Source organism: Hyaena hyaena, unplaced genomic scaffold (genome assembly GCF_003009895.1).
Source record: "Hyaena hyaena isolate Hyena2069 unplaced genomic scaffold, ASM300989v1 scaffold_2373, whole genome shotgun sequence".
NCBI classification, from domain to species: Eukaryota; Metazoa; Chordata; class Mammalia; order Carnivora; family Hyaenidae; genus Hyaena; species Hyaena hyaena.
The window spans coordinates 1-23,434 of NW_024083009.1; the positions used below are offsets into that span (position 1 = coordinate 1).

The window sequence follows — 23,434 nt, forward strand, 5'->3', positions numbered from 1 at the left end:
AGTCTGTGACTCCCTCTCTCTCTGGCCCTCCCCTGCTCATGCTGTCTCTCTCTCTCTCTCCTAGAAATAAATAAAACATTAAAAAAAAATTAAAAAAAAAAAAAAAAAAAGAACAGCCAGGAAGGATACAACCCTCATCCCGCGCTCCACGGGGTCAGTGAGCAGGAGACCTCGAGGAGCAAAGATCTTCTCGTTCTGCTCCTGGATGTAGCGGGAGATCTTCTTGAGAACCTGCAAGGAGAGGAGCCAGGTGAGGATAAGGGTGCAGCAGGGGAGCCCTGGCGGACGGGGTGCAGGGCGGTTGGGGGGGAGCCACCTTCTCGTAGTGGGTCTCCATGCAGAGGAAGATGAAGTAAGCCGTGGCACAGGCCAGGCAGCCTTCAAGGTAGGAGCTGCCCCCGATCTTCTCGGCCTCTGCGTAGAAGCTGTTGAGCGTCTTCACGGTCTCCTCAAAGAGCTGCCGCTCAATCTGGAGGGAGAAAGAGACAGGGAACCAGGTTGAGGTTGGCCTCCCTGGACTGGACAGTCACAGGTAGAAGGGCGGGCAGCAGTGGTGAGACCACACTGATGGGGGGAGTGACACACAGGTAAGACCAGAGAAGCTGCAGATGCCCATGAAACACTGGACTGGGAGTCAGGAGACCTGGGATCCTGTCCAGACTTGACCATCGACCAGCTATGTGGCCTTCAGCTAATGACTTAACTACTCTAGCCTCAGTTTCCACATCTATAAAATGGGACTAAGAGTGACTACTTTGGCCTCCCATGGAAGCAGGAAACTCCCACAATATCACAAATGTGAAGATTTTCTGAAAGCAGAGGATCAGGCAGGAATTCTGGTGACTTCGTCACCCCCCATTCAATAGCTGCAAAAGCACCCAGGACCTAACTGGTAGGGGCTCCCCACATTTGGATGGGACTCCAACTGCATGAGACTTATTACATGAGATCACAGGAGTATCTTCTCTCAGACAAAGAGGTCACCAAGAACACAACAGCCTCATGGGTGTGCACAATTGGGAAGCTGTCCTGCCTGCATCCATAAGCATAATAGCTAATATTTATGACGCATTTTGTATGCTTTCTATTTTTAAAAGCACTTTCAGGTACCAAGGTAACATTGTGTGTCAACTATACTTCAATTTAAAAACAAATAATAAGATTTTTATCAATTTATCTGGCAAAGATTAAGTTATGTGATTGCGGGGCACCTGAGTAGCTCAGTCGGTTAAGCATCTGACTTCGGCTCAGGTCATGATCTCCCAGTTTGTCAGTTCGAGCCCCGTGTCCGACTCTGTGCTGACAGCTCAGAGCCTGGAGCCTGCTTCAGATTCTGTGTCTCCTTCTCTCTCTATGCCCCTCCCCCACTCGTGCTCTCTCTCTCTCTCTCTCTGTCTGTCTCAAAAAATAAACATTTAAAAAATTTTAATTATGGAATTGCTTCATCTGAAAAAAAGCCTTGCAGAGTCTAATATTTTTTTAAATTAATCAAAAATGAATAAATAACGCACTTTTCTACATTTTTTCACTTTTAGTAGCTCAAAGCTCAGCTCTGTGGTCCAGGCCACCATCATCTCTGCCCTCTCAACTGGTCTCTGTTCCCCCAGCCCTGCCAAGGGAGACTGCTAAAGTCAGATCATGTCACAGCTCTGATGAAAGCCTTCCAAAGCCTTCTCATCTCTCTCCAAGTAAAATCCAAGAAGTTCTTACAATGTCTGCTAGGCCCTACAGGGCCTGGGCCTGCATCCCCTGAGCCCGCTTCCTGCTCTCCTGCCCACTCAGTCCCCAAGCAGCCACACTGACCGCCCTGCTGCTTCCTGAAAATGCACAAGTCTTTGTGCCTGTGTCCTCGGATGTAACACTCCTCCCTCAGACACCCCCACCCCAGGCTCATCCCTACAGGCCTAAGGGCTCACCTTATCTCACAGACACCCCCCCACCATTCACCTCTCCCTGCTCCTCCAGCCCTGTGAGCACCCCCCCCACACTTATTTTTCTAGTATTGAGGCCCCCTGGAGCTGCTCTACATATTTACTTGCTATTTTATTCTTCATGCCCCCCAAATGAAAATGAATTCCATGACTTCACTTCTTTGTCCCCAGTGCCTGACACGGAGTAGTTGCTCAGAAAATACTTGCTGCATGCTAAGTGAACTTGTCCAAGGTTACACAGCTCTCACCTGAGTCTGCACTCTTCAATAACCCTACACTAGATTGGGAGGTCATGCTCCAAATTCAGCAGGTATCAAAGTGTCTATAGGCCCATGTTTGACATTCCTCAGAACACCTGCTTCCCTACTCAGCACTACAGGACCAGAACTGTCCATCACACAGGTTAGGGATCTTCCATGCCCATCTAGGACAAAAGGTCTCCCTTAGAACAGTCAGAAGCTTTGGAGTTCCCAGCCACTGTCCTTACACAGATCTGGAGTGGATGCATAAGAAAACATTATGCTCCACCCCAAGCGTCACCCTGTCCCAAAGGACAGGTGTGTCCTTTGATGAATCGAGGAGACCCCATGGCACCCTAAAAGCTGGTTAGGGATCAGATTAGCAAAAGGCAGCCCTGTCCCACCTTCCCAAACCCACTGAGATAGGCCTGGGCTGCTGAATGAAAGAGTTGGGGTCTGCCCACCACTCTCTAAAGGGCAGACTCTCTAGCTCCAGGCTAGTTCTACAGCAGCCCAGGGTGAGGGCCATACACACCCCTGAACCAGGAGCAAAACTGGGCAGAAGGAGCTGCCTTGCGAGGGGCTGGTGGTCCATGAGACACCAGGCAGCTGAGTCTGGAGGGAGGGGCTGTGTGCAGAGCCCTTGGTCGATGACCTGGGCATCAGGATTTTTTAAAGTTGCCCAGGAAATTATAATGTGCAGCTGGGGCTGAGAACGGCTACCAAGAAGAGATTCCTGAAACTGACACCATCAACCGGACTAAGGGGTCTGCTTTCTTTCATAAGCTCTCCAGGTGACTCTTGTGCTGCTGACATTCAAGGGCCTCTGAACCAGGAAATCTCTGAGGCCTTTTCAGCTCAAACTTTCAATGAGGCAACAGCAAGACAATGGTAGGGGCATTTTTTAATTCTTCCACGTGAAGTGACTGAACAAGTTATATGTCACATATTACTTTTATCCTGGGGGGGAAAAATACATTGGAATAATTCCCTGAGTTCCATCATGGCCTATGTTCCAAGTTTAGAAAAAAGACATCTTTACCCGGCTGTCCAGCTCTGGGGGGAATTTGGTCTGGAACTGACAGATTGTCCCATCGCTGTAGTCTCTCTGGATAAAGACCTTGGTGGCCAGTGAGGCACTTCGCCGCAGCTCCTGCAGATTATGGACCTGAGGGGGCATACAAGAGACTTACACTCAGGGTGACCATCCATCTAGGTCTCTCCAAAACTGACGGAGTTTTCAGGATGTGGTTCTCACAACACTAAACCAACAAAGTTCCCAGGAAACCTGAACGTTAGCCCCCCTACAAGTGCTCCAGGGAAGTCATGGGGAAGAATAAGTGTGGAGTTACAGGAGAAGACACCTCAAGCTATCCCAGAAAGATCTAGAAAAACCCTGAAGTAGGACAAAAGCTGAGCCAAAAGGGGATGATGGTTCTGGAACCATTAACAGAGCCAGAAGCAAATGTTAACATGAGGAAAAGGATTCCTGGTAGCTGGCCCAGATCCTTCTCTCTCTTTCCCCCTCTCCCTCCCTCCTCCTCCCTTCTCCCTCTCCCTCTATTTCCCTTCCCCTTCCTCCTCTCTCTCCCTCTCCCTCCCTTTTCCTCCCCTCCCTTCTCACCCCCTCTGTTTCCCTCCTTCTCACTTCTTCCTCCTCCTCACTCTCCCTCCTCCGCCTCCGCCCCCCCACACACACACAGAGCCTTTCACACGTTTGTTCACTCACCAAGTAGCAAATATTCACAACTCATCAGGCCTCATGCTTGGGGAGCCCAACTCTGAACAATACTGAGGTCTCAGGCCCCAGATGTGAGGCTTACAGCAGGGTTGGGAAGGGGAGTAGGACAGAAGAGGACCTGATAGCCCCCCAACTGGGAGGGAGATTCAGGCTGAGGTCAAGTTACGGCCTGGGTCAGAGAGCACCTGGGATATTTTTCCCATCTAGCACATCTCACCACGGGAAAGAAAGGACCCCCAAATGCCCAGAGAAAATCATGGATAAGGTAGGCTGAACACAGAAATTAAAGAAACACCTTGCTCTGGTAGGAAGAAGTGGGGCAACTCTGTTCCTTGCCCACACCTGCAGACTTGACAGTGAAACAGACTCTAGCATTTGAGGGGACTGGGCTCAATTAATAGAAGAACAGGGCCTCTTTCTTCCACTTCCAGCCTTAGTCACCCACATTTGAAACAATCATCCCACTGGGTAAAATATGCCAAACACTGGAACCATGCGGAGACCAAGCCCCAAGGGCAGAGTGAACACACAGCCAGTTCATCCTGTGTAATTAAGGTGAATCTATTCAGTCATTCAGCTTTCATTTATTGAGTCCCTACTACTGCCAAGCTCTGGGGATGCTGAGCAAAGACAGTCTGTGAGCTCCAGGGAGGAAGACAAGTAAATATATAATAAATTCGCCTGTGATAAATGCTTCAGAGAAGTAACATCTTACCCAGAAACGCTTACTCAGAAAAGACTTCCTGAGGTCTGTATTGAGTCATAAAGAAGGCCAGGAGTTGCCAGTGGTAGGGAGCAGGCAGTGGGCGGGGAGAGGGATATAAAGGCAACCCAGGCAGAGGGAGGATGCTTGTGCAAAGGAACAAAGATGGCAGAGAACACAAGATACTCCAGTTGACTGCAGGCAGATTTCAGCAAGACGGGAGTTGGTTTGTGGATTAGGCAAGAACAGGGGGGAATGGTGTGTATAGAGGACGGTGTGATCACAAAGAGCTGGAGGGGGCCTCTACTAGAGGGGACGGTATAGGACAGAAGACAAACTTGCTTAAAAGCTTGGGGAAAGAATAAGTAATGAGAGAAAGGTAGGAGAGATAACTGGTAGGTAGATCAAGTTTCTGAAAAGTCTCTGAGAATCAGAGAACACTCAGGGGACCTTCCTAAATCCAGGCAAAACTTGCTCTGTGTAAGAGATGTGATCCCAGAATGCCGGGGCTCCACTGAAGAATGTATAGATGTTCCTCTTGTCTTTACAGTCCTTGATTCTTCTAATCAAGGTTTTAATTGAGAAAATCCCCTTGACATTCACTAGGATCATATGATAACTCTGAAAAATAAAGAAGGCTTTAATGATGTAAGTATGTTATTTGTTACTGTGTCTGCTCTATCTGGTTAGGATCTCATACTTTTATATTTTCCAAAGAAAAGGAAGGGGCTGTGGCCTTCCTCTACCCTTCTAAAACCAACTGACATGAGCCAGTGGATGTTGAGGATGGATTCTTCTAGCCGCAGAGGGATCATTCAGGCAGCTCTGTGAGGGATGCTTGGGAATTGGGCATGACTGGGGTAAAAGGCCAGTTGAAGGAATGAACTATGTTTATAGTGTCCAGGGGAACATAAAAGCAGGTCTACACCAAGAAAAGCGATGGTGAAAATGGGGAAAAAACAGTGATTCAGCCATTCTGTTATGGATTGAGCCTCTTCCCCTCTGACAGCCTCTTTGTCTATGTCCGAGGGCATACATGCACTGTATGCTACCATGAAGGTATGTGTTTCTAATGATTGTCTCCAGTGACCACTTCTTCTTCCTGCTAGGCATACAGTTAGATTAATCCCCACCCCGCCTTGCAATTAGGTGTGGCCATATGACTGAATGAAATATAGTGGAACTGATGAATTCATGTATAGGCTTAGCTCACAAAGACCAGCCACTCTTCTGTTACCTTTCCTCTGCCACAGAAACCAAGAAGGCCATATGTTGAAGATGATGGAACCACAAACTGGAAAGAGCCTGGGCCCCTGAATCAGCCTGCAGGAGATCTAGCTGCTGATCAGGATCACTTGTCTGGGACTTTACTGAAGAGTAATGAAACTTCTAGTTGATTATTCTATTAAAATTTTAGGGTGCTACCTTGCATAGTATGGCCTCATCCCCTCTTGGCTTTGATCCGTGAGTTCTCAAGTAGCCAGAGTAGGAGAGCTCAGCACCCTTTCCAACCCCAAAAATCCTGAGCCTTAGAACACAGTCTCTGAGTGACCAGGGATCTGCTTCCCTCCCTGTAGAGTATCTGTGGAGTCTTGAGGAATTGCTAGAAGGTGGTATCAGACTCATGGTATACTCCAGCGCTTTCATCCCCCAGATCTATGTCAACACTCATCTGTCATTGGCAAAGAGTAGGATTTAAGGCAAGGCAGCATCTCCTGGCCCTCCCCACCCACAGTGGCCCAGTTGTGGAGTACCCAAAGGCCCAAATGGAAAGAAGGCCCTCTGACCTTGGAGCAGGATACCTTGGTGCTAGTCCAGGCCACATGACCCTGGGCTTCCATTTCTTCAACTAGAAACTGAGAAGCTGGAACAATATAATCACTTAAAGCCCCCTCTAGCCCTGACATTCAAGAGACTTTGTCAGGGATTATGAATGTTTATAGGGACTAAGCATGTAAGTGGGCTGGGTGAGGGCTTTGGCGAATCAGAGAACCATGCACTATGTCAAGAAAGCAGCTGATCACCTCCATGTGAGAATGTGAGCCCAGGATGCCACACTTTGACATCTTAAGAGAAACCATAAATCCAGATTTCCTTAATATCAAATATCTTGATTTCTTATGTTTCCAATAAATGTTTACATTTGTAAGCACTAAGCAGACCAAATAAGGCACAACTGTAAACGAGATCCACTCCTAGAACTGCCAGTTTAGGACCTCTCAATAAGGAATCCCATCATAGGGGCCCTCGGCCCAGAGCTAGAGCCAGGCTCCAGGCACTTGCCAGCTACTTAGCTTTCAGAAAGCGAGCAGAGGTTTTCAAGAGAGATCCATGGTGCTCAAAATCCCCATAAGAGGATCCCAGGATATGCCTGCACCTCTATGAGACCATAGGTTCTGTGTCTCCCCTGAGCAGCTCCTCCGGAGTTTCTTAACTGACCCTGACACCTGGGCTTCTCATCTACTTCTTACTTTCCTCAGCTCTGCCCTCTCCCTCACCACCATCCCCAGGCCTGCTGGCAGCTGGGTAAGGACAGGACCAAGAGGCATTTCATGAGGAAGAAAGAGAAAGTCAGTGGTGATATCTGCTGGCACCAATTTTTGAACTGCAGTATGACAGGGATAGGGAGGCAGCCTGAAGAGTAGGCCATACACCTGACAGAGGTGGGGAGGAGCAAGCAAGCACTCCCAGTCCCAATCTGCCCAACACAAACAGGAGGCCCCATCTGGCCCACATCTCCATCCTCATTAAAAACTAGCTAATTCCAGAGGATGCATTTGAGGCTCAACTCAAGAATCACAGGAGATTCAGGGGCGCCTGGATGGCTTAGTCGGTTAAGCATCCAATTTTTGCTTAGGTCATGATCTCGCGGTTCATGGGTTCGAGCCCCGCGTCGGGCTCTGTGCTGACTGCCAGCTCAGAGCCTGGAGCCTGTTTCGGAGTCTGTGACTCCCTCTCTCTCTGACCCTCCCCTGTTCACGCTGTCTCTCTCTCTCTCCTAGTAATAAATAAAACATTAAAAAAGAAAAAAAAAAAAAGAATCGCAGGAGATTCAGCTCCTGAACCAACACCATGATCCCCGGCTGGGGTGTGGAGGAAGAGTGAGGATCATGAGTCACAGGCAGCCGAGTCAGGCCTCAGGATGGAAACCCAGGCACAGGGCCTCCCTTCTCCTCAGCCTACACAAGGGCCCAAGCCCAACCCACTGTCTGCTGGTTGTTAATTCCAGGCCTCAGAGATCAAACCTCCAAATGCCTTGCTTGGATAACACTACTTGGGTGCACTTAAAATCTCTTAGGGGCCAAACTCCACCACTTAAAGAAGTCCCTCCCAGCCAGGCATTTCCCAGATGTCCTTGGCCATCTGGACTGTTTCCCAGGGCAGACCCTGCTCCCAGTGACACACATTCACAGAGGTTTGTCGCTCAGGAAATGGGCTCATTACAGTTTTCCAAATGAGGTCAGTGTATCACTCAGGAGGCTTCATCCCTCCTCTGAGTTCTTCACACACACACCCCTCCCTAAATGCTAACTCCTAAACAGAAATTAGGAAGCAGAAAAGATCCAGTTTCCATGCCTTCTATCCAGGGATCCAGGGACATCCATTCTTTCTGTTTCTCCCTCTCTCCCTCTCATCTATCTCTCCCTCCTCCTCTGTCTTCCTGTCCCCTCCCCTTCTCCCTCCCACTTCTCTTTCTCCCTCACTCTCCTTCTCTTGCTCTCCTCTTCACCTCTCAAAATACCTTCTGCTGGCACTGTGGACTTACCATTCAGAATCCAAAGAGAATGGCCAAGAAGTATGGCATGAGGTTTTCCTTCTCCCAACAGGTTTTCCCTGGTAATCTTAACTCAGTCCTAACAGTAAAAACAGCCTGGGGAGAATGACTCACTCCACAGCCCAGATAATGTGCACATTCTGTGCCTTGGCAGAGCTCAGGCTTCCTCCCTCAGTACAGCCAGCAGGGTCCACCCAAGGCCAAATTGGGAATTGGGTAATGTTTGTCCTCTGCTCTCCACCCTTCTGGGCATTCTTCTATTCCTCTGCCCTCAAGCTGACCCAGCCAGGCTGAACAGGGGGCCTGAGTCCTTCCTGAACTCTTCTGCATCCCTTCCTCCATCACAGCCTCATGTCACCGCCCCTAGTGCCCACCTCTCTGTTGAGCAACACCGTTGGCTAATTGGATACACCTGGCTGCAGCAGGGGGGGGGGGGGACTGATGAGGGAGGCAGAAAACTCAATCTTCAGTCCTTGCCCTGCCTCTTTTGAACCATAGTTTCTTGAATAAGTCTTGCATTCCAGTTGCATTATCTGTAAAATGGGATAATGAAGCTACTTCACAGAGATCAGGCAAGCTCCTGAGCCTTGGTTGGCTCATCTGTTAATTGCGGATAATAACACCATCCTTGCCCACTTCACAGGGTTGCTCTAAAGCTCAAAGGAGATCATACATGTGATAGTGCTTTGTACACAGGAAAGTGCTATATTCACAGAGGCATTATAAGCAGAGCCTCTCCCAGGGGAGAGTCACACATACCTAACAGCAGCCTCCTAGAAACATTGCCTCAACCTAGAGATGTGAGTCTGCTGGTTGGAATTTCTGGACCATAACAAACCTGAAGTGGAGATGTGATGGGACAGATGGGCCTCCTGGAATCTGTCCAATCATATCACAGGTGTGGTGCCTTCTCTGCCCACTCCCCTGGCCCAGTTATGCCAAGTTGTCCTTTGCTGCCCAACACCGGCAGGCTTTGCTGCAGCCTGGCAGCCTTATCTGGAAGGTGACCAGATCCTTGGCCATTTCTCTTTTGTTCTCAGTAACTTTGGCACTTTCTGAGCTTTCTGGTTGCTTATTTATTTTGCATTCCTCCACCTGTAAAACCAAGTTCCATGGGTCAGCTTAGGGCTTGCCCCCTCACAAGATCCCTGAAAGGTGAGCTCTCCTAACTAGCCTTGTGCCATGTCACAAAGCCAAGCAGTACCAGGCAACTGCACCTTGTTCTGTGGTGGCCACAACAGCAGAATTGCAATGGTAACACTTGGTATTGATGTCACCCTACTCAGCAGGATGCCCAGATGCAATGCAGAGGGTCATTCAAAAGCCTGTCTGTTGCCCCTGGCTGGTGTTCCAGCTGGATGAGAAATTTTGTGTTGACTACAAAATAAGTCAACATCAGAACTGGGGAGACCCTGGTGTCCTAGGTTCCACTCCAAAAATCCAAAGGAAGAAACTTTTCAGCTCTGCTGCTAACACGCTGTGTATCACATAGGTCCTCCCTTTCTCCATGTGTTAACTTTACCAGTTATAAAGTGGGAACATAAAGAGTTCCATTTCCCACAAGAGGAAATTCCTGACCTCTTAACCACTGCACCAAGATTCTGCCCTCGGCCAACGGGTCCCTCAGTTCAGCTTTCAAGTTCCTTTAAGGTGACACACCTTTAAGCACACCCTGAAGAAGAAGACAGCTCCTCCCATCAGACACAGGAAATGTAGACACCCTGGTACAAGAAACTTGAATGATATATATATATAAAAGCAAGAAAGCATAATATGCAAAAGTGGAGACTGGTGCAGGTAGCTCATTAAAACCAACTCTTTGAGGTTTTGGCCTGAGGATTCTTTGTCCCTTCACTCCCCCTCGAAGGATATGTGAATGTGGAGGTAGGTCTGTCATCTCTTAACCAGGCTTTTGGGTTTAAAAGCTCGATGGCTTCACTGCATAGCAACAGCAACCACCAGCCTTCCTTCCCCTAAAATAGGGGCAAGCTCACCTCCAAACCTCTCGGGAAGTAGTTTTAGGACTAGCAGTTCCAGGGTAAGGGGAAACCCTAGCTGGGGCCCAGGAGCAAACCTGGTGCTAGTGCCAACAAGTGGCCTGGGCAGCCTCGGGGACTCAGATGGGTAAGATCGCCAGGGGTGAGATGAGTTCCCAGGAGAAGCCCCTCTTCCACCCTGCCACTATGCCCCCCCTCCTCCCCACAGGGCTCGATTCAGGGAAACCACCCCATCCTACCCTACCCCACCCCACCCCACCTCACCCCCCCTTCTTCCTTTCCCGCCCAGTCCGCCCCTAGCGGGGATGTGTTCCCGCACCAGTCAGCCACTGCCTGCGGGCTGGGCAGTCGTCCCCTACCTCAGTGGCCATGTTCCAGGGGCGCTGACCGCTCCGAGCCTGCTGTGAGGCTGGTGAAAGGGGGCTGTCCGCGGTGCTGACTCGGGGAGCAGGTGGGCTGGCCGCGGCGAGATGGGGCCCGGGGCACTGTCCGCGGTGCTGATGCGGACGCCGCGGGCCCGGCTAGTTGGCGGGCCGGAGGGCGCCTAGGTACAGGCGACCGCCGCTGTGCTATCCGCGGTGCTGATGCGGGCGCCGGGCCGGGGAGGCGAGGCCGCGCCCGAGGCTCTTCACCGCCCGACCGCCGGCTGCCGCTGCTCCTGCAAGCAACGGCCCGGTTTATCTTTGACAGCGGCGGCGGGGGTGGGGGCGGCAGGGGGAGGAGGGGCCAGGCGCCTCCGCGGACCGGGAGGGGGAAGCGCGGCCCCCAGACTCCGGCGCCCGCCCGCCGGAGAGGAGCCCCGCCCGCGGCCGGAGGCTTCGCTCCCGCCCGGCCCGGAGGCCCCGCCTCTCCTGCCAGCCCTTCCCCCTAGTAAGAGCGCCAGGAGCTCTGCGCTCGCTACCACCGCCTCCTGAGACTTCCAGACCCGGAGAAGAGACAGGCAGGACGGTTCTGGGGCAAGACACTCCAGCTTGCGGAGGCTGACAGTCCTCCACGCGTTCGCAGGCCCCCAGGTGCAGCCTCTTTACCTTTTCAACACCCATCCCCCAACCCCTCCTCCACCGTGGCCCCGGGCCTCCTCTACCGTATTTTTTCTGTTTTCTTCCCCGTTTCTTCTCTGTGCCCCCCTTCCCAGACTTGCATGGACATTCCCTCCTCTCCTCGTCTCTTCTTTTCACTGCTTTGAACACTATTAGATAGAGGAGAATGGTGCTGACCGCAGAGAATCATTTCCTTTCTTTAAATACGTGCCTGCATTTCATCCCCAAAGAAATTCTGGGATCCCTTCTTTCCGGGAGCTCCAGGACTGAAGCCAGTCTCTCCACTGCTCTTCCTGACCCTGGCCTTCGCTCTCTCCCCTGAAATCCCAGCGTTTACATATACACCACCACCACTCAACAAACACAAGCAGGTAGTGCCAAACTGGTTTACCCAGGATGTCAGGACCGGCCCTGGTGCTGCCTTCACAATTTTGACATCAAAGCTTCCAGCGAAATGACCTACCTATTTGCTTAATAAACAAAAAGGAAACACGAACACAAGTGCCTTTTTACAAATGCATAACACCCCTCTGTCTTTTGGGGAAGCAGAGTCTGCTCCTCTGCAGCTCACTGCTGCCTGAGGGGCAACAGCAGCCAAGAGACCTGGATTCTGGCTCAGGCTCCTCCAGCTCTATGAACCTGGTCAAAAGCTGCACCTCTGAGTTTCTTTCTGTAAAATGAGGGCTGGACTTCCCGAGACCATTTCTAGGGTCCTTTCTTTTCTTTCCTTCAACCTTTTATTTCGAAATTTTCAAACACAGAGAAAGGTTGAAAGAATAGTACAATAAACATACTCTCCACCTAGCTTCAACATTTGTTAACATTTTCCATATTTTCTTGATAGCTATGGAAATATAGATATTTGGCTAGACTATTAGAAAGTGACAGATATTACGAAGCTTTCCCCTTCAGTTCTTCACTGTGCCTCTCCTAAGAATAAGGGCATTCTACCTAACCATACCTAACCACAATATTATCATCACACTTTTAAAGATTTCATATCATCTAATATTCTAGGATAGTTTGCTGCAGCTAAAACACATCACTAGCAATGGCCTCTCAACTTCCCTTCAGAACATTTCATTTTTAATAACTAACATTTATTGAGTGTTTACTATGTGCCACACCATATGCTACATACTTTACAAGTACTGCCTTATGTAATTCTCACTATTACTCTTTGAATTAAATGCTATTATTACCCTTTTATTATTCCTGTTTTACAAACAAGAAAACTGAGAAAATTGCCCAAGGTCATGTGGCTTGTGAGAAATGGAGGCAGGATTCAAAATATAAGCAGTCAACTTCCAGTGTTTATGTGGTTGATAATCCTGACTGTACTCCCTCCCTTCAGCATCTTGTAAACCTTAAACTAGCAGATCAGCAACCATACCTCTAACTGCCTATTTCACAGATGAACAAACTGACTCCCAGAGGATAAATGACATGCCAAAGAAGTTAAAGGCAGATGTTTCATCCCACCTTAGAGTTTTGGCCAATGATTTGGCATCAAGGAACAAACTGACAATATCTATGAATCCCATGGTGGTCACTAGTACTAAATACTTACATAATTTGATGATCTCCATGGACACCTCTCCCAGTTCCTCACACTTGATTTTGATCATATTCGATAAACAACCATCTGGAAACCACCTCTTTGCCTGATGACAAGAGACCTAGATGAGTCCATTTAACAAATCTATTCATTCAGTGTATATTCGTTGAACATTTACTATGTATCAGACACTATTTTCAGAGCTTGGGCTACAGCAATGACTACATGCACAGTGACTCTGTTCTTATTGAATTTACATATTAATGAGGATAACAATCAGTGGCAGGTAAACAAATCAGTATAAAATATGTTGAGTTGTGATCATTGCTAGGAAGAAAAGTAAAGCGCAGTAAAGAGAGGTGACAGAGGAGAGTTACTTTAAAGGATAGTGAGGGAACTTTTTTTGAGACGGTGAAATTTGGGCAGAGGCCTGAGGGAACTGAAAGAACTTAATGTGCAGATACCTAAAGAAAAGTGACTAGCTTAGAGGACAGTACAAGGGCAAGTGTCAGGAGTAGGCATAGCATGTTCAAAGAAGAGCAAGGAAACCAGTGTAGCTAGACTGGAGTGGGCAAGGGGAAGAGAGATGGGATCTGAGATCAGAGAAGTAGCAGGAGCCAGGTCTTAAAGGACTCATAGACCTTGATAAGGACTTGGGATTCTATTCGGAAAGTGGGATCAAAAGCCTTAAAAAGTTTAAGGTAGAGGCATGGCATTATCTAATTGCAGTTTTTTAAAGATGACTCTGGATGCTAGGGCTGGAATGGGATGGGGAGCAAAGGGGGAAGAAGGCAAGGATAGAAGCAGTGATACCAGTTAGGAGGCTGTAAGAGTAGTCTAGGCTAGAGGCACCTGGGTGGCTTAGTCGGTTAAGCATCCGACTTTCGCTTAGGTCATGATCTCGCAGTTCGTGGGTTCGAGCCCCGCGTCGGGCTCTGTGCTGACTGCCAGCTCAGAGCCTGGAGCCTGTTTCAGAGTCTGTCACTCCCTCTCTCTCTGACCCTCCCCTGCTCATGCTGTCTCTCTCTCTCTCCTAGAAATAAATTAAAAAAAAAAAAACAACATTAAAAAAAAAGAGTAGTCTAGGCTAGATATGGTGGTGGCTTAGATTAGGGTAGTAGCAGTGGAGGTGGTAAGAAGTGGCCAGACCCTAGATATAATTCGAAGTTAGTGCTGGCAGGATCTGTTGATAAACCGGGGGTGTGGTATGAAAGTGAGTCAAAGATGATTCCAAGTTTCGGGGTGCCTGGATGGCTCAGTCAGTTAAGCATCCAACTTCAGCTCAGGTCATGATCTCATGGTTCATGGGTTCGAGCCCTGCATCTGGCAGAGCCTGGAGCCTGTTTCAGATTCTGTATCTCCCTCTCTCTCTGACCCTCCCCTGCTCTCGCTCTCGCTCTCTCTCTCTCTCTCTCTCGCTCTCACTCTCTCTCTCTCTCTTTCTTTCTCAGAAATAAATAAAACATTAAAAATTTTTTTAAAAAAAGATGATTCCAAGTTTCCTTCACTGGAGGAAAGCAGTTGCCATTTACTGAGAAGGAAAGCCTAAGGAAAGAGTAGGACTGAAAGGATGGAGAACAGTTTGGTTTAGTTGATTTAGGTTTGAAATTTGATGTGCATATTATACATCTCAATGGAGTGGGCATTTGAGGTTCAAGAGAGAGGTAGAGGGTTGGAGAGCCACCAGTATGCGAACAGTATTAGAAACCATGGGACCAGAGGAGATCATCTAAGGAGTGGATATAGCTAGAAAAATTGTCCAAGAACTGTTCCCGGGCGCTTTATTACTTACCGACTGAGAAGATGGAAGTTGACTGAGAAAAGTAACCAGTGAAGTAGGAGGAGACCCAAGAGAGAGTGGTGTCCTGGAGCCAAGCAAGAAACCTGGTAACAGAGCCTTGCCAGCTGTGCTGAGAGCTGCTCAAATGTAGAATAAGATGAGGACTAAGAAATGACCCTTGGATTTGACAGCTAGAAGGTCACTGATGAGCTTGACAAAAGCTGTTTCAGTGGAGAACAGGGATGAGATCCTGAGTGAAGTGGGTTTGAGAGTTTGAATGGAGAAGAAGGAGAGCTACTGAGAATGTAGACAAGCCTTGAGAGGCATTTTGCTATAAAAGGGAGTGAAGCGCAAAACAGTGGCGTAAAGAAGAAGTGGGAGCAAGGGAGGTTCTTTTAAGATGGGAGTACACTGGAGCTTGCTTGTTTGCCAGTAGAAATAATTTAGTAGAGAGGGAACCACTGATGGCTCAGAAAGAAGAGGGTTACTTACAGAAGCAAGCCCTTAAGAGGTCAGCAAAGAATAGGACCCAGGGCACGTGCGGAGGGGATGGCTTTAGAGAGGGGCACAGACAATTTTCCACCGCAAATAAAATGGAAGAAGCAAAGTAAATGGCCACAGATGTGAGTAGGTTAGGAGGTGTTGTTGTATAAGCAAAGCAAAGACCTGAGCTCTATTTCCTACTCCCTTTCAACTAGCCAGAGGCTTCCTACACCATGACCTTTCTCAACAAGTCCATTCAACCATCACATATGGAAAGCTTGCTATGTGTTGAACATGGTGCTGGCACTTTTCTTGTGTGGCCCAAAGAGAGTTCTCCTTCCCACTGAAATTACAGGCCTAGGACACTATCGAGAACCTTGAGCTAGTCCACGCAAGGATGAGTGATCCCTTTTAATATCCAGCTCCCCCAACTAGAAAGAGATTTTAACAGCTTCAGCCTTTTATTACTACACTGCCTCCACAGTTGCTACACAAATCTTGACAGACCTCAAGACTTAGAGGTATCAAAGTGGAAGCCAGGAAGGGAGATCCACAGTTGGAATGGGGAGTTTCATACCAGGCTGACTCAGAGCCAATGGGCTGCTTGCTACGAGATGGGATGTTCCCACACTCCAGTCATTTGGATTTTAACTCTTGAAGCAGAAGAAGACATTTAGATTTAATCTGACTAATCATTAGTACCCAGCTGCCTTGGGATAAACCAGTCCTATGCAGGAGCTGAGCTCTTTGATGTTTTGGCATAAATTAATGAGCTTGCCCACAAAATAACATCAAAGAAGACCTACTGACTAATTCATTGTTATCATCCTCCAATATGTGGCTATATTGGAAAGTCTCCAAAAAAAAAAAAAAAAAAAAGGACCACAGCCAGAAAAAGAAACCAACTAAAAGATTTGGAAATCATGATATCTGGAAAGGGATGAGAGGGAAATGAACTCCTGCAGACTGCACAGGAAACAGGAAAAGATTAGCAAATCTCAGGGAAATGAAAAAACCGGGGAGAAAGGTTCTCAACACTTGGGTCTGGAAGGAAAATGAATGCATGAATGCTTGAGGGGGAAACTGTGGTCTGGACAGTCTCAAATGGTGTGATATCAGAGCACACTGTGGGGACTATGAGGAAGCGTGTGGTAGGAAACAGTATCTCTGGAGTCAGATGACATGGATTTCAACCTCTAGCTCTATTTACTATGTGACTACTAGCAAGTCTCAGTATTTCCGAAGCTCAGTTTTCTGCTCTGTAAAACAGTGGCAATAATTCTCGCTCCCCAATAGGATCCCTCCGAGAATAGGAGGCCTTCTCCAGATGCTACCTGACTTTTCCAAATCTAGTGTTTCAAGATGAAAACAGGAAAAGATTTATGGAGATGGCTTGCTGGAGATCTTCCCACAGCACCTTTGTTCTAGGCCAAGAAAAGCACAGAAAAGGTCAGCAATTGTGCTACATTTAATTCAGTGAGCAGTTACTGAATACCCACTCTATGTCGGGCCAAGAGAAGACCATGGGATGTGTACAGCCCTCAAGGACACCAAAATATAACCAAGTGGTGACTAGGCTCTGTGATAAGTACTAAGGTGTAGAGGGTTTCCTCAGAGTTAGGTCCAGGAAAGGTTTTACAAACTACAAGAGCTTGGACTTCAAGGATTAGTGTCATATCCCCAGACAGCAGATAAAAGAACATGGTGTACAAAACCAGAAAGGCATGAAAGGTGCCTGGAAACACAGAACTTCTAGAACTTCAAAACTCAGGAAAGCAGCTGCCAGGAATGCAGCAAGAGAGATGACTGCAAAGGCCCCAGAAACATGAATGGAGGGGACCCACCCTAAAAATAGTACCAGAGCAGGCAAACAGTGACACATGTCTAGAAGTGCAGTCACTAGGAGGTGACTAAGCTAATGGGGAGTTGCCTCCCTTTCTTGATTTCATTCATAGTCTCTCTCCACCTCTTTCCCTCTCCTTCTCCCTCCCCCCTCTCTTTCCCCTGTCTTTCTCCCTCGCTCCCTCCCTCCCTCTCTCCCTACTGGAGGAATTGGAGTGGGAGGCAAGATTCTATAAGAATTCTCAGCTACCCCAGGAGCACTGCAGAGCACTGGAACTATTTGCCAAAATGCTCACCTGCCATTACAATAGCCACTGTGCCAGAGGCCAGGCAGAATACTCAAAGGACCCCTTTCCAACAGGGGCTCCAGGGGCCCCCTGAAAGAAGTAATCATAGGATGATTGACTGCAGGGTGTTACTTCCACACCAAGCACACTGGCAACAGCTGGGGGAAGATGCAAGGCTCCTGACTAAGTGGTGAAAATTCTCTAGGAAGTAAACAGGCATGAGCATAAAGGGTAATAGGTGCTTATAAAGCATCATTAATTGTGAGAACTGAAAGAGATCATGGAGTTCAAACCAATTTCAACCGCAGAACCCTCTGTTCAAACATCTTGCATGAAAGTTGAAGATATAAAACAAATAAAAGAAAGGAAGGCGGAGCTTACCTAAGTCTACCAACACCTCACTCTCTACAGAAACCCCCAAGATACCTCTGTGGAAACGCGCCCCGCCCCCACCAGGGCTCAGTAGAATAGGGGTTTTTAACCATCAAAGTGACCATGCCTATGGTGTTAAAAATCCAAACATATTGGGGCGCCTGGGTGGCTTAGTCGGTTAAGCGTCCGACTTTCGCTTAGGTCATGATCTCGCGTTCATGGGTTCGAGCCCCGCGTCGGGCTCTGTGCTGACTGCCAGCTCAGAGCCTGGAGCCTGTTTCAGTCTGTGACTCCCTCTCTCTCTGACCCTCCCCTGCTCACGCTGTCTCTCTCTCCTAGAAATAAAAAAAAAAAAAAAAATCCAAACATACCAAAAGGTTTGTAGTAAAGAGTAAGAGTTCCCTGCCTACTCTTACACCTTCCTACCTTCCATTGTTTTTCCCCTAGAAGAAATGACTTTTTGCTCTTTCAGCTGTTTCTGCTTTAAATTCTTTGGATAGTTTCCTTTACAATCCTCAAGGATATGCCTGTGCTTCTGTATCTTGATTTATTAACTTTAGAAACCTCATCCTGTTCTCTGCACTGACAGAAGAGAACTTAGCTCAGCCTGCCACCCTCACCTCCCAATATAGTCACAGCACTATTTGAACTTGATTTTTATTTTTATCAAAGTACTACAGGCAATTAGTTTAAAATTCCAACCAGGGACAAGGACTTAGAGCAAAATAAAACAAAACAAAAACAACCAAAAAAGCCCAGAAGCCCGGACCGACCTCTTCCTTCCCACTTGTCCCCATCCACCTTCCCACTAAGGTACTCATGGGAGTAGAAAACTTGTTTGTTCCACCCCCCCCCTTTTTTTCGATAGCATTCACCACTTTTTCTAGCAAACAATATAACTTACTTATTGTGCCTTCTGTTTGTCTTGCCTGCTAAATTGTAGGCTTTATTATGCTCTTTGCTATGTCCACTGATGTATCCCAAATATCTAGAATAACACCTGACTCAACAAATATTTGTTGAATTAATTAAAGCAAAATTCTCTGGAAGAGGAAGAGAAAGAAGTCAGGCTTCTTGGAGATAGTGTTACAACCAGTCATTTTACAACTGATTCATTCTATAGGAAGGAATGGATATAAATGAAGATTTTATTTTATAGATAATACAGAATGCTTCTGGACAGTGTGGGGGTGCTATAACAGATAAAGACCTCAGTTCAGACCTTCTTTTTGTTTTGCATGCTTGGAAAAGTCGGTCCAATTGCCTTGGAAAGAAAGTAGCTATTTGCTTGGGTTGGTAGAGGCCCGGTGGGAAATGAGTGTTGACAAGTGGCCTTTGCCAAGCCCACCATCCCACGGACAGCTCCTGCTGTGAAAGGAGGAGCTGAGATGCTTTCTCCAAGGGTGACAGCCAACATGGGCCCCAGAGCCACAGGCCATTAGACAAGAGCTGGGCCCTGGGCACTGCCGGGAAGAAGAGAATGCAGTCCTGAGCCCAAGCACTGCATGCTGTGAGTCCCACCTTCCAGATACATCTCATAGCCTTTCAGTCCCAAGAAAACTTTCCTGAACCATCCCACTCCCAACACAAAGCTTTACAGACACCTCTCCGTGGCTAATATCTTACCGTGCTTTGCCTGGTAACCTCCTACAGAGCTTTTAGAATTCCTGACCACTGGCTAGGTCACAGAGCGGGTTCCAGTGATTGGAATGTTTCCATAGTCTTCAGAGTTCTGCCGGCTTGTTCACCATTCCCTGCCTCTGTGTCATCTGCTACTCCTTCTGGGCCCCCTTGACATGTCCCTGTATCCATAGCTTTCTTAGCTGAAAACATATCACCATCTCTTCATCAAGGTCATAATTTTTTTTCCAGGCTCTTATTTTTCCTGGGCCTAGCACATCTGGCCCCTGCCCATTCACCCAGCCCCGTCTTACCACTTCTCTCCCTCCTCACACTCTCCATGCCAGCCCCAGGCATATTGGACTTGAAGTTTTCAGTCCCTTAACTATGCTACATTCTGTGTCACTTCAAAGCATTCATCTATGCTCTGCCTGGAACATTCTTTCCCTCCTCGTCACCTGAATAAATCCTTTGGGTTCTCAAATTTAAAATTCACTACCTTGGGTAGTACAGTTTGTATTTTCTTTTTCCATACATTTTGTTCTGATTACATTTATTAACATGTTATTTTTGGAATGCCTGGTGGCTCAGTTGGTTAAGCACCTGACTCTTGGTTTCAGCTCAGGTCATGAACTCATGGTTCATGGGTCTGAGCCCCGCATCGGGCTCTGCACTGACAGAACAAGGCCTGCTTGGGATTCTGTCTCTTCCTGTCTCTCCCCTGCTTACTTACCTCTCTCTCACACAAATAAATAAATAGACATTTTATAAAATGTTATTTTTGTTGTATCTAATAATAAAAAATTGAGAACTATAAAAAATTAAATTAAATTAAATTAAATTAAATTAGAATAAAACATACTTCCTTGGGTAAGCCTTCCCCGGCACTTTAGCCATGGTTAGGCGCCCCTGTCATGCTTTCCCTATAAAATAATCATACTTCTTAAAATGTATTTGTATTCCCTATTAGGCCATAAGCCCCTTGAGGGCAGGAATTCTGTCTCCTCAGTTGCATTCCCAGTGCTCAGCATAGTACCCGGGACATAACAGATGTTCAATCAATAATTGTACAGGAAGTTGGGTTAGACTTATAGGATAGAGGGTGTCTCCATTCAGTTCTCCAACCCTGAGCCTCAGGCAGGAAGAGGCATAGTTCCAATCATAAAGGACTTTACAATCTTGTTTGGGAAAACCAGCTTAGACATCATGACACAGTAAGCAAATGACAGGTGCCCCAGTGATCTACAGAGACAATGAGTGTTATATTAGCTAAGGTAGGAGAGATTCCAGGGATTTGGTGACTAGAGTCTGTTCCTGGCCCAACAGTCCAGAGGTGGCATTCTGAAAGATGAAGTGTTTCATACTTAGATGATAAGGACAGACAGGGCTGGACAGATGCGCAGCTGGAATGAAGGAAGGGGAGAAAGGAAGCGGGTGCCAGTGATTGGAACCCAGTGTATGTGAAACAGCGGACCGTGTGGGCTGGTTTGAACTACTCTAGAGAAACAAGCCTGGGGCCAGATAACACGGAGCCATTAAAGAGAGGCCATGGGAAAAAATAAAAAATTAAAATAAAGTGAGGCAATGGGGACCTCCAAGGGAGCCAAAAGAGTGAGGAGCATAAGGAAAGCAATGTCCTGGAATGGGTCATCTGGGAGCATCTCAGGGAGGTGAGGGGCTAAAGCAGGAAGGAAGCTTTGTGCTAGACTGAGGAGGGAAGATGGGTCATTTTCTAGGAATGAGAGCAAAGGAACAGATTCAAGAAACATTTGAAATGGAGTCATCACAGGCCGCTGCTTCTGAGTGAGTACATGAGATGAAAGGTGGAGGTGGGTAGACAAAGAGGATGTGGGACTGTCCATCCATTGCCATGGCTGGGAGATGCCATGGTCAGAAATCACGAAGGCAGATTAGGTAACTCTATACATGCCCGATGTAAAGGATAGAAGCTTCTGCCCGATGCAAAGGTAGAAGTCCCTTTAGACCAAGGGGATAGTGCAAGACTATGGGTTAAGAGTTGGGAGGCCTCTCTATAAAAGTCATAGTTGATGCCATAAGAATGGGTCACTTGACCTTGGAAGAGGGATAAGGAGAGCCATGAGAAAGAGACTGACTATCTCAGGCAAAATGATGCAACTGAAGTCAAAGATCCCTCAATTTAAATCCCAGTTGGTTCACTTACTGACTGGATGGCCTCAGGCAAGTTCATTAACCTCACAGAGCCTAGTTTCCAAATCTGCAAAGTGGGGATAAAAAAGCTGTCACGGGACTTTTGTAAGCAGTAAATTAAATGACCTCTGAAAATAAGCACGTTCAACTCCTAGTCTGAACGGGCGTTTAGCAAAGACAGATCACGGGGGAAGGAATCAGTACAAGAAGAAAAGGGTGTCAGATTAAGACGCAGCGCCCTGGAACATCACAGAAGCCCAATGAGACAGAGACCTCTCAGAGCCAGGATGAACAGTGTTAGGTATTATAGAAAGTTCAAGAGGAACTGGATTGGCAGGAATTACATTACTGACTCTTTTGAGAATGGGATTTTGAGGAGTACAAAAAGAGCTGGAGAAGAGAATACTGAAAAACGCAAGAGAAAGAAATCCACACAAAGTCACCCCTATCACTCAGGATGTTTGGGCTGCAAAAGGATTATCCTGGGAACATGGTTTGAGCGATAAAGACATTTAATTAAATGAGAAGTCTGAAGGGCGACAGCTTCAATGCCACTTGCTCAGAGGCCTTCCTGGACTGCCCACTGCAGGTGGCTCCCGTCACTCTTCCTCCCTGGACACTTGCCCTTGGTCTCCTTACATTTCACATGTTCATCTTCATCTATTGCTTCACATGTGTGTTGACTCGCCCATGCACTAGAACGTAAGCTCCTAAGGGGTAGGAACGATACGCCTCGTTTACCATAGTATTACACTTCCTAGTGCTGGGTCTGAAGAGTAGCAGGCGCTTGGTAAATGTTTGTTGAGGGAATAAAAAGATGGACCAGGGTTGTGATAGGGGGTTGAGAGGGGGGAGATGGAGGCAGATTCAAACCCACATCCCCGCCCAGAAAGGGTTCCATCCACCCCTTTGTGCCCAGGAGGGTGTTTGCTAAGCCCCTTCTGTCTTCCGACTGGCATGTGGGCAGCTCTGGGCACCCAGAATGGGAGGAGAGAGGGCCTTCCAGATGCCCCTGTTATTAGCAGCCTGGACACAACTCTACCCCGTAAGGACCCTCCCTTTCTCTATCTACTCCTAAGGGAATCTCTCCTGACTGCCACATTGGGTTCTTGGTGACCACCAGTCCAGAAAGATACCCTGGAATTGAAGGATGTTCAGAGATGAACTATCTGAAACAATGCAGGAACAGGGGAAATGGAATAATTACAACAGATGAAAAGACCCACCTCTGGGCTTTGCCACATTAGGCAGAACAGGATAATTGCACGCAAGACTCTAAGGGTGTGAAGCCCTACAGGGGAGGAGACGTACTGAGGATGACATGAGAGGGTGTAATTATGTGAAATGGAATCAGACGGGAATTTGGGGCTTAGTGGCAGGAACCATTTCCTACCAGTGAAAACTCTGAGGTTACGCAGTGGTTTCTTAACGGAAGGAGTGAGGTGCCACCCCAGAGGCATTTAAGCCCACCTTAAGTCAAGCCTGGGAGACTCTGCAAGTATGGTGGCCTCATTCTAGAAGACTGGGGTCAGCTCTTGGAGGGGAAGAGGTAATCTGATTGCAGCACGGTATAACGGTGCTCTGTGGTCAGAGAGAACTGGATTCCAGGCTCGGTGTCTGGCTGATGGAGCACAGTGGAGACGGCATTGGATGAACAGTTAGAAAACCTACATTTGAGTCCCAGATCAGTGTCTTACTAGCTGTGTGACACCTGACAGTTCACAGTCCCTCTCTAAACTTCAAATTCTCCATTGTCTAAAAGAGGAAAGTGGGCCTCATGACCCCAAGGGCCTCCCCAGGCCTGACACCTGCAATTTGCAGAATGTACAGCCTTACAGCTGCTCATATATGTCTGGATTTCTTTCCCTCATTAGGGTCACTTTACATGCAAGACAGC

General features: G+C 47.7%; 1 protein-coding gene across 1 annotated transcript; it reads right to left on the bottom strand.

Annotated features, from left to right (window-relative positions):
• Positions 1–114: 114 nt before the first annotated feature.
• GOLGA7B (golgin A7 family member B) lies at positions 115–19,418 on the bottom strand (the record flags this gene model as incomplete). The annotated part of the gene is made up of 6 exons (XM_039225577.1): positions 19,375–19,418; positions 12,997–13,090; positions 10,746–11,044; positions 3,213–3,338; positions 317–469; positions 115–231 (listed from the first exon to the last, which is right to left on the bottom strand). Coding segments are annotated over exons 3-6 (408 nt in total), but the record flags the coding sequence as incomplete, so codon positions are not given.
• Positions 19,419–23,434: the final 4,016 nt, after the last annotated feature.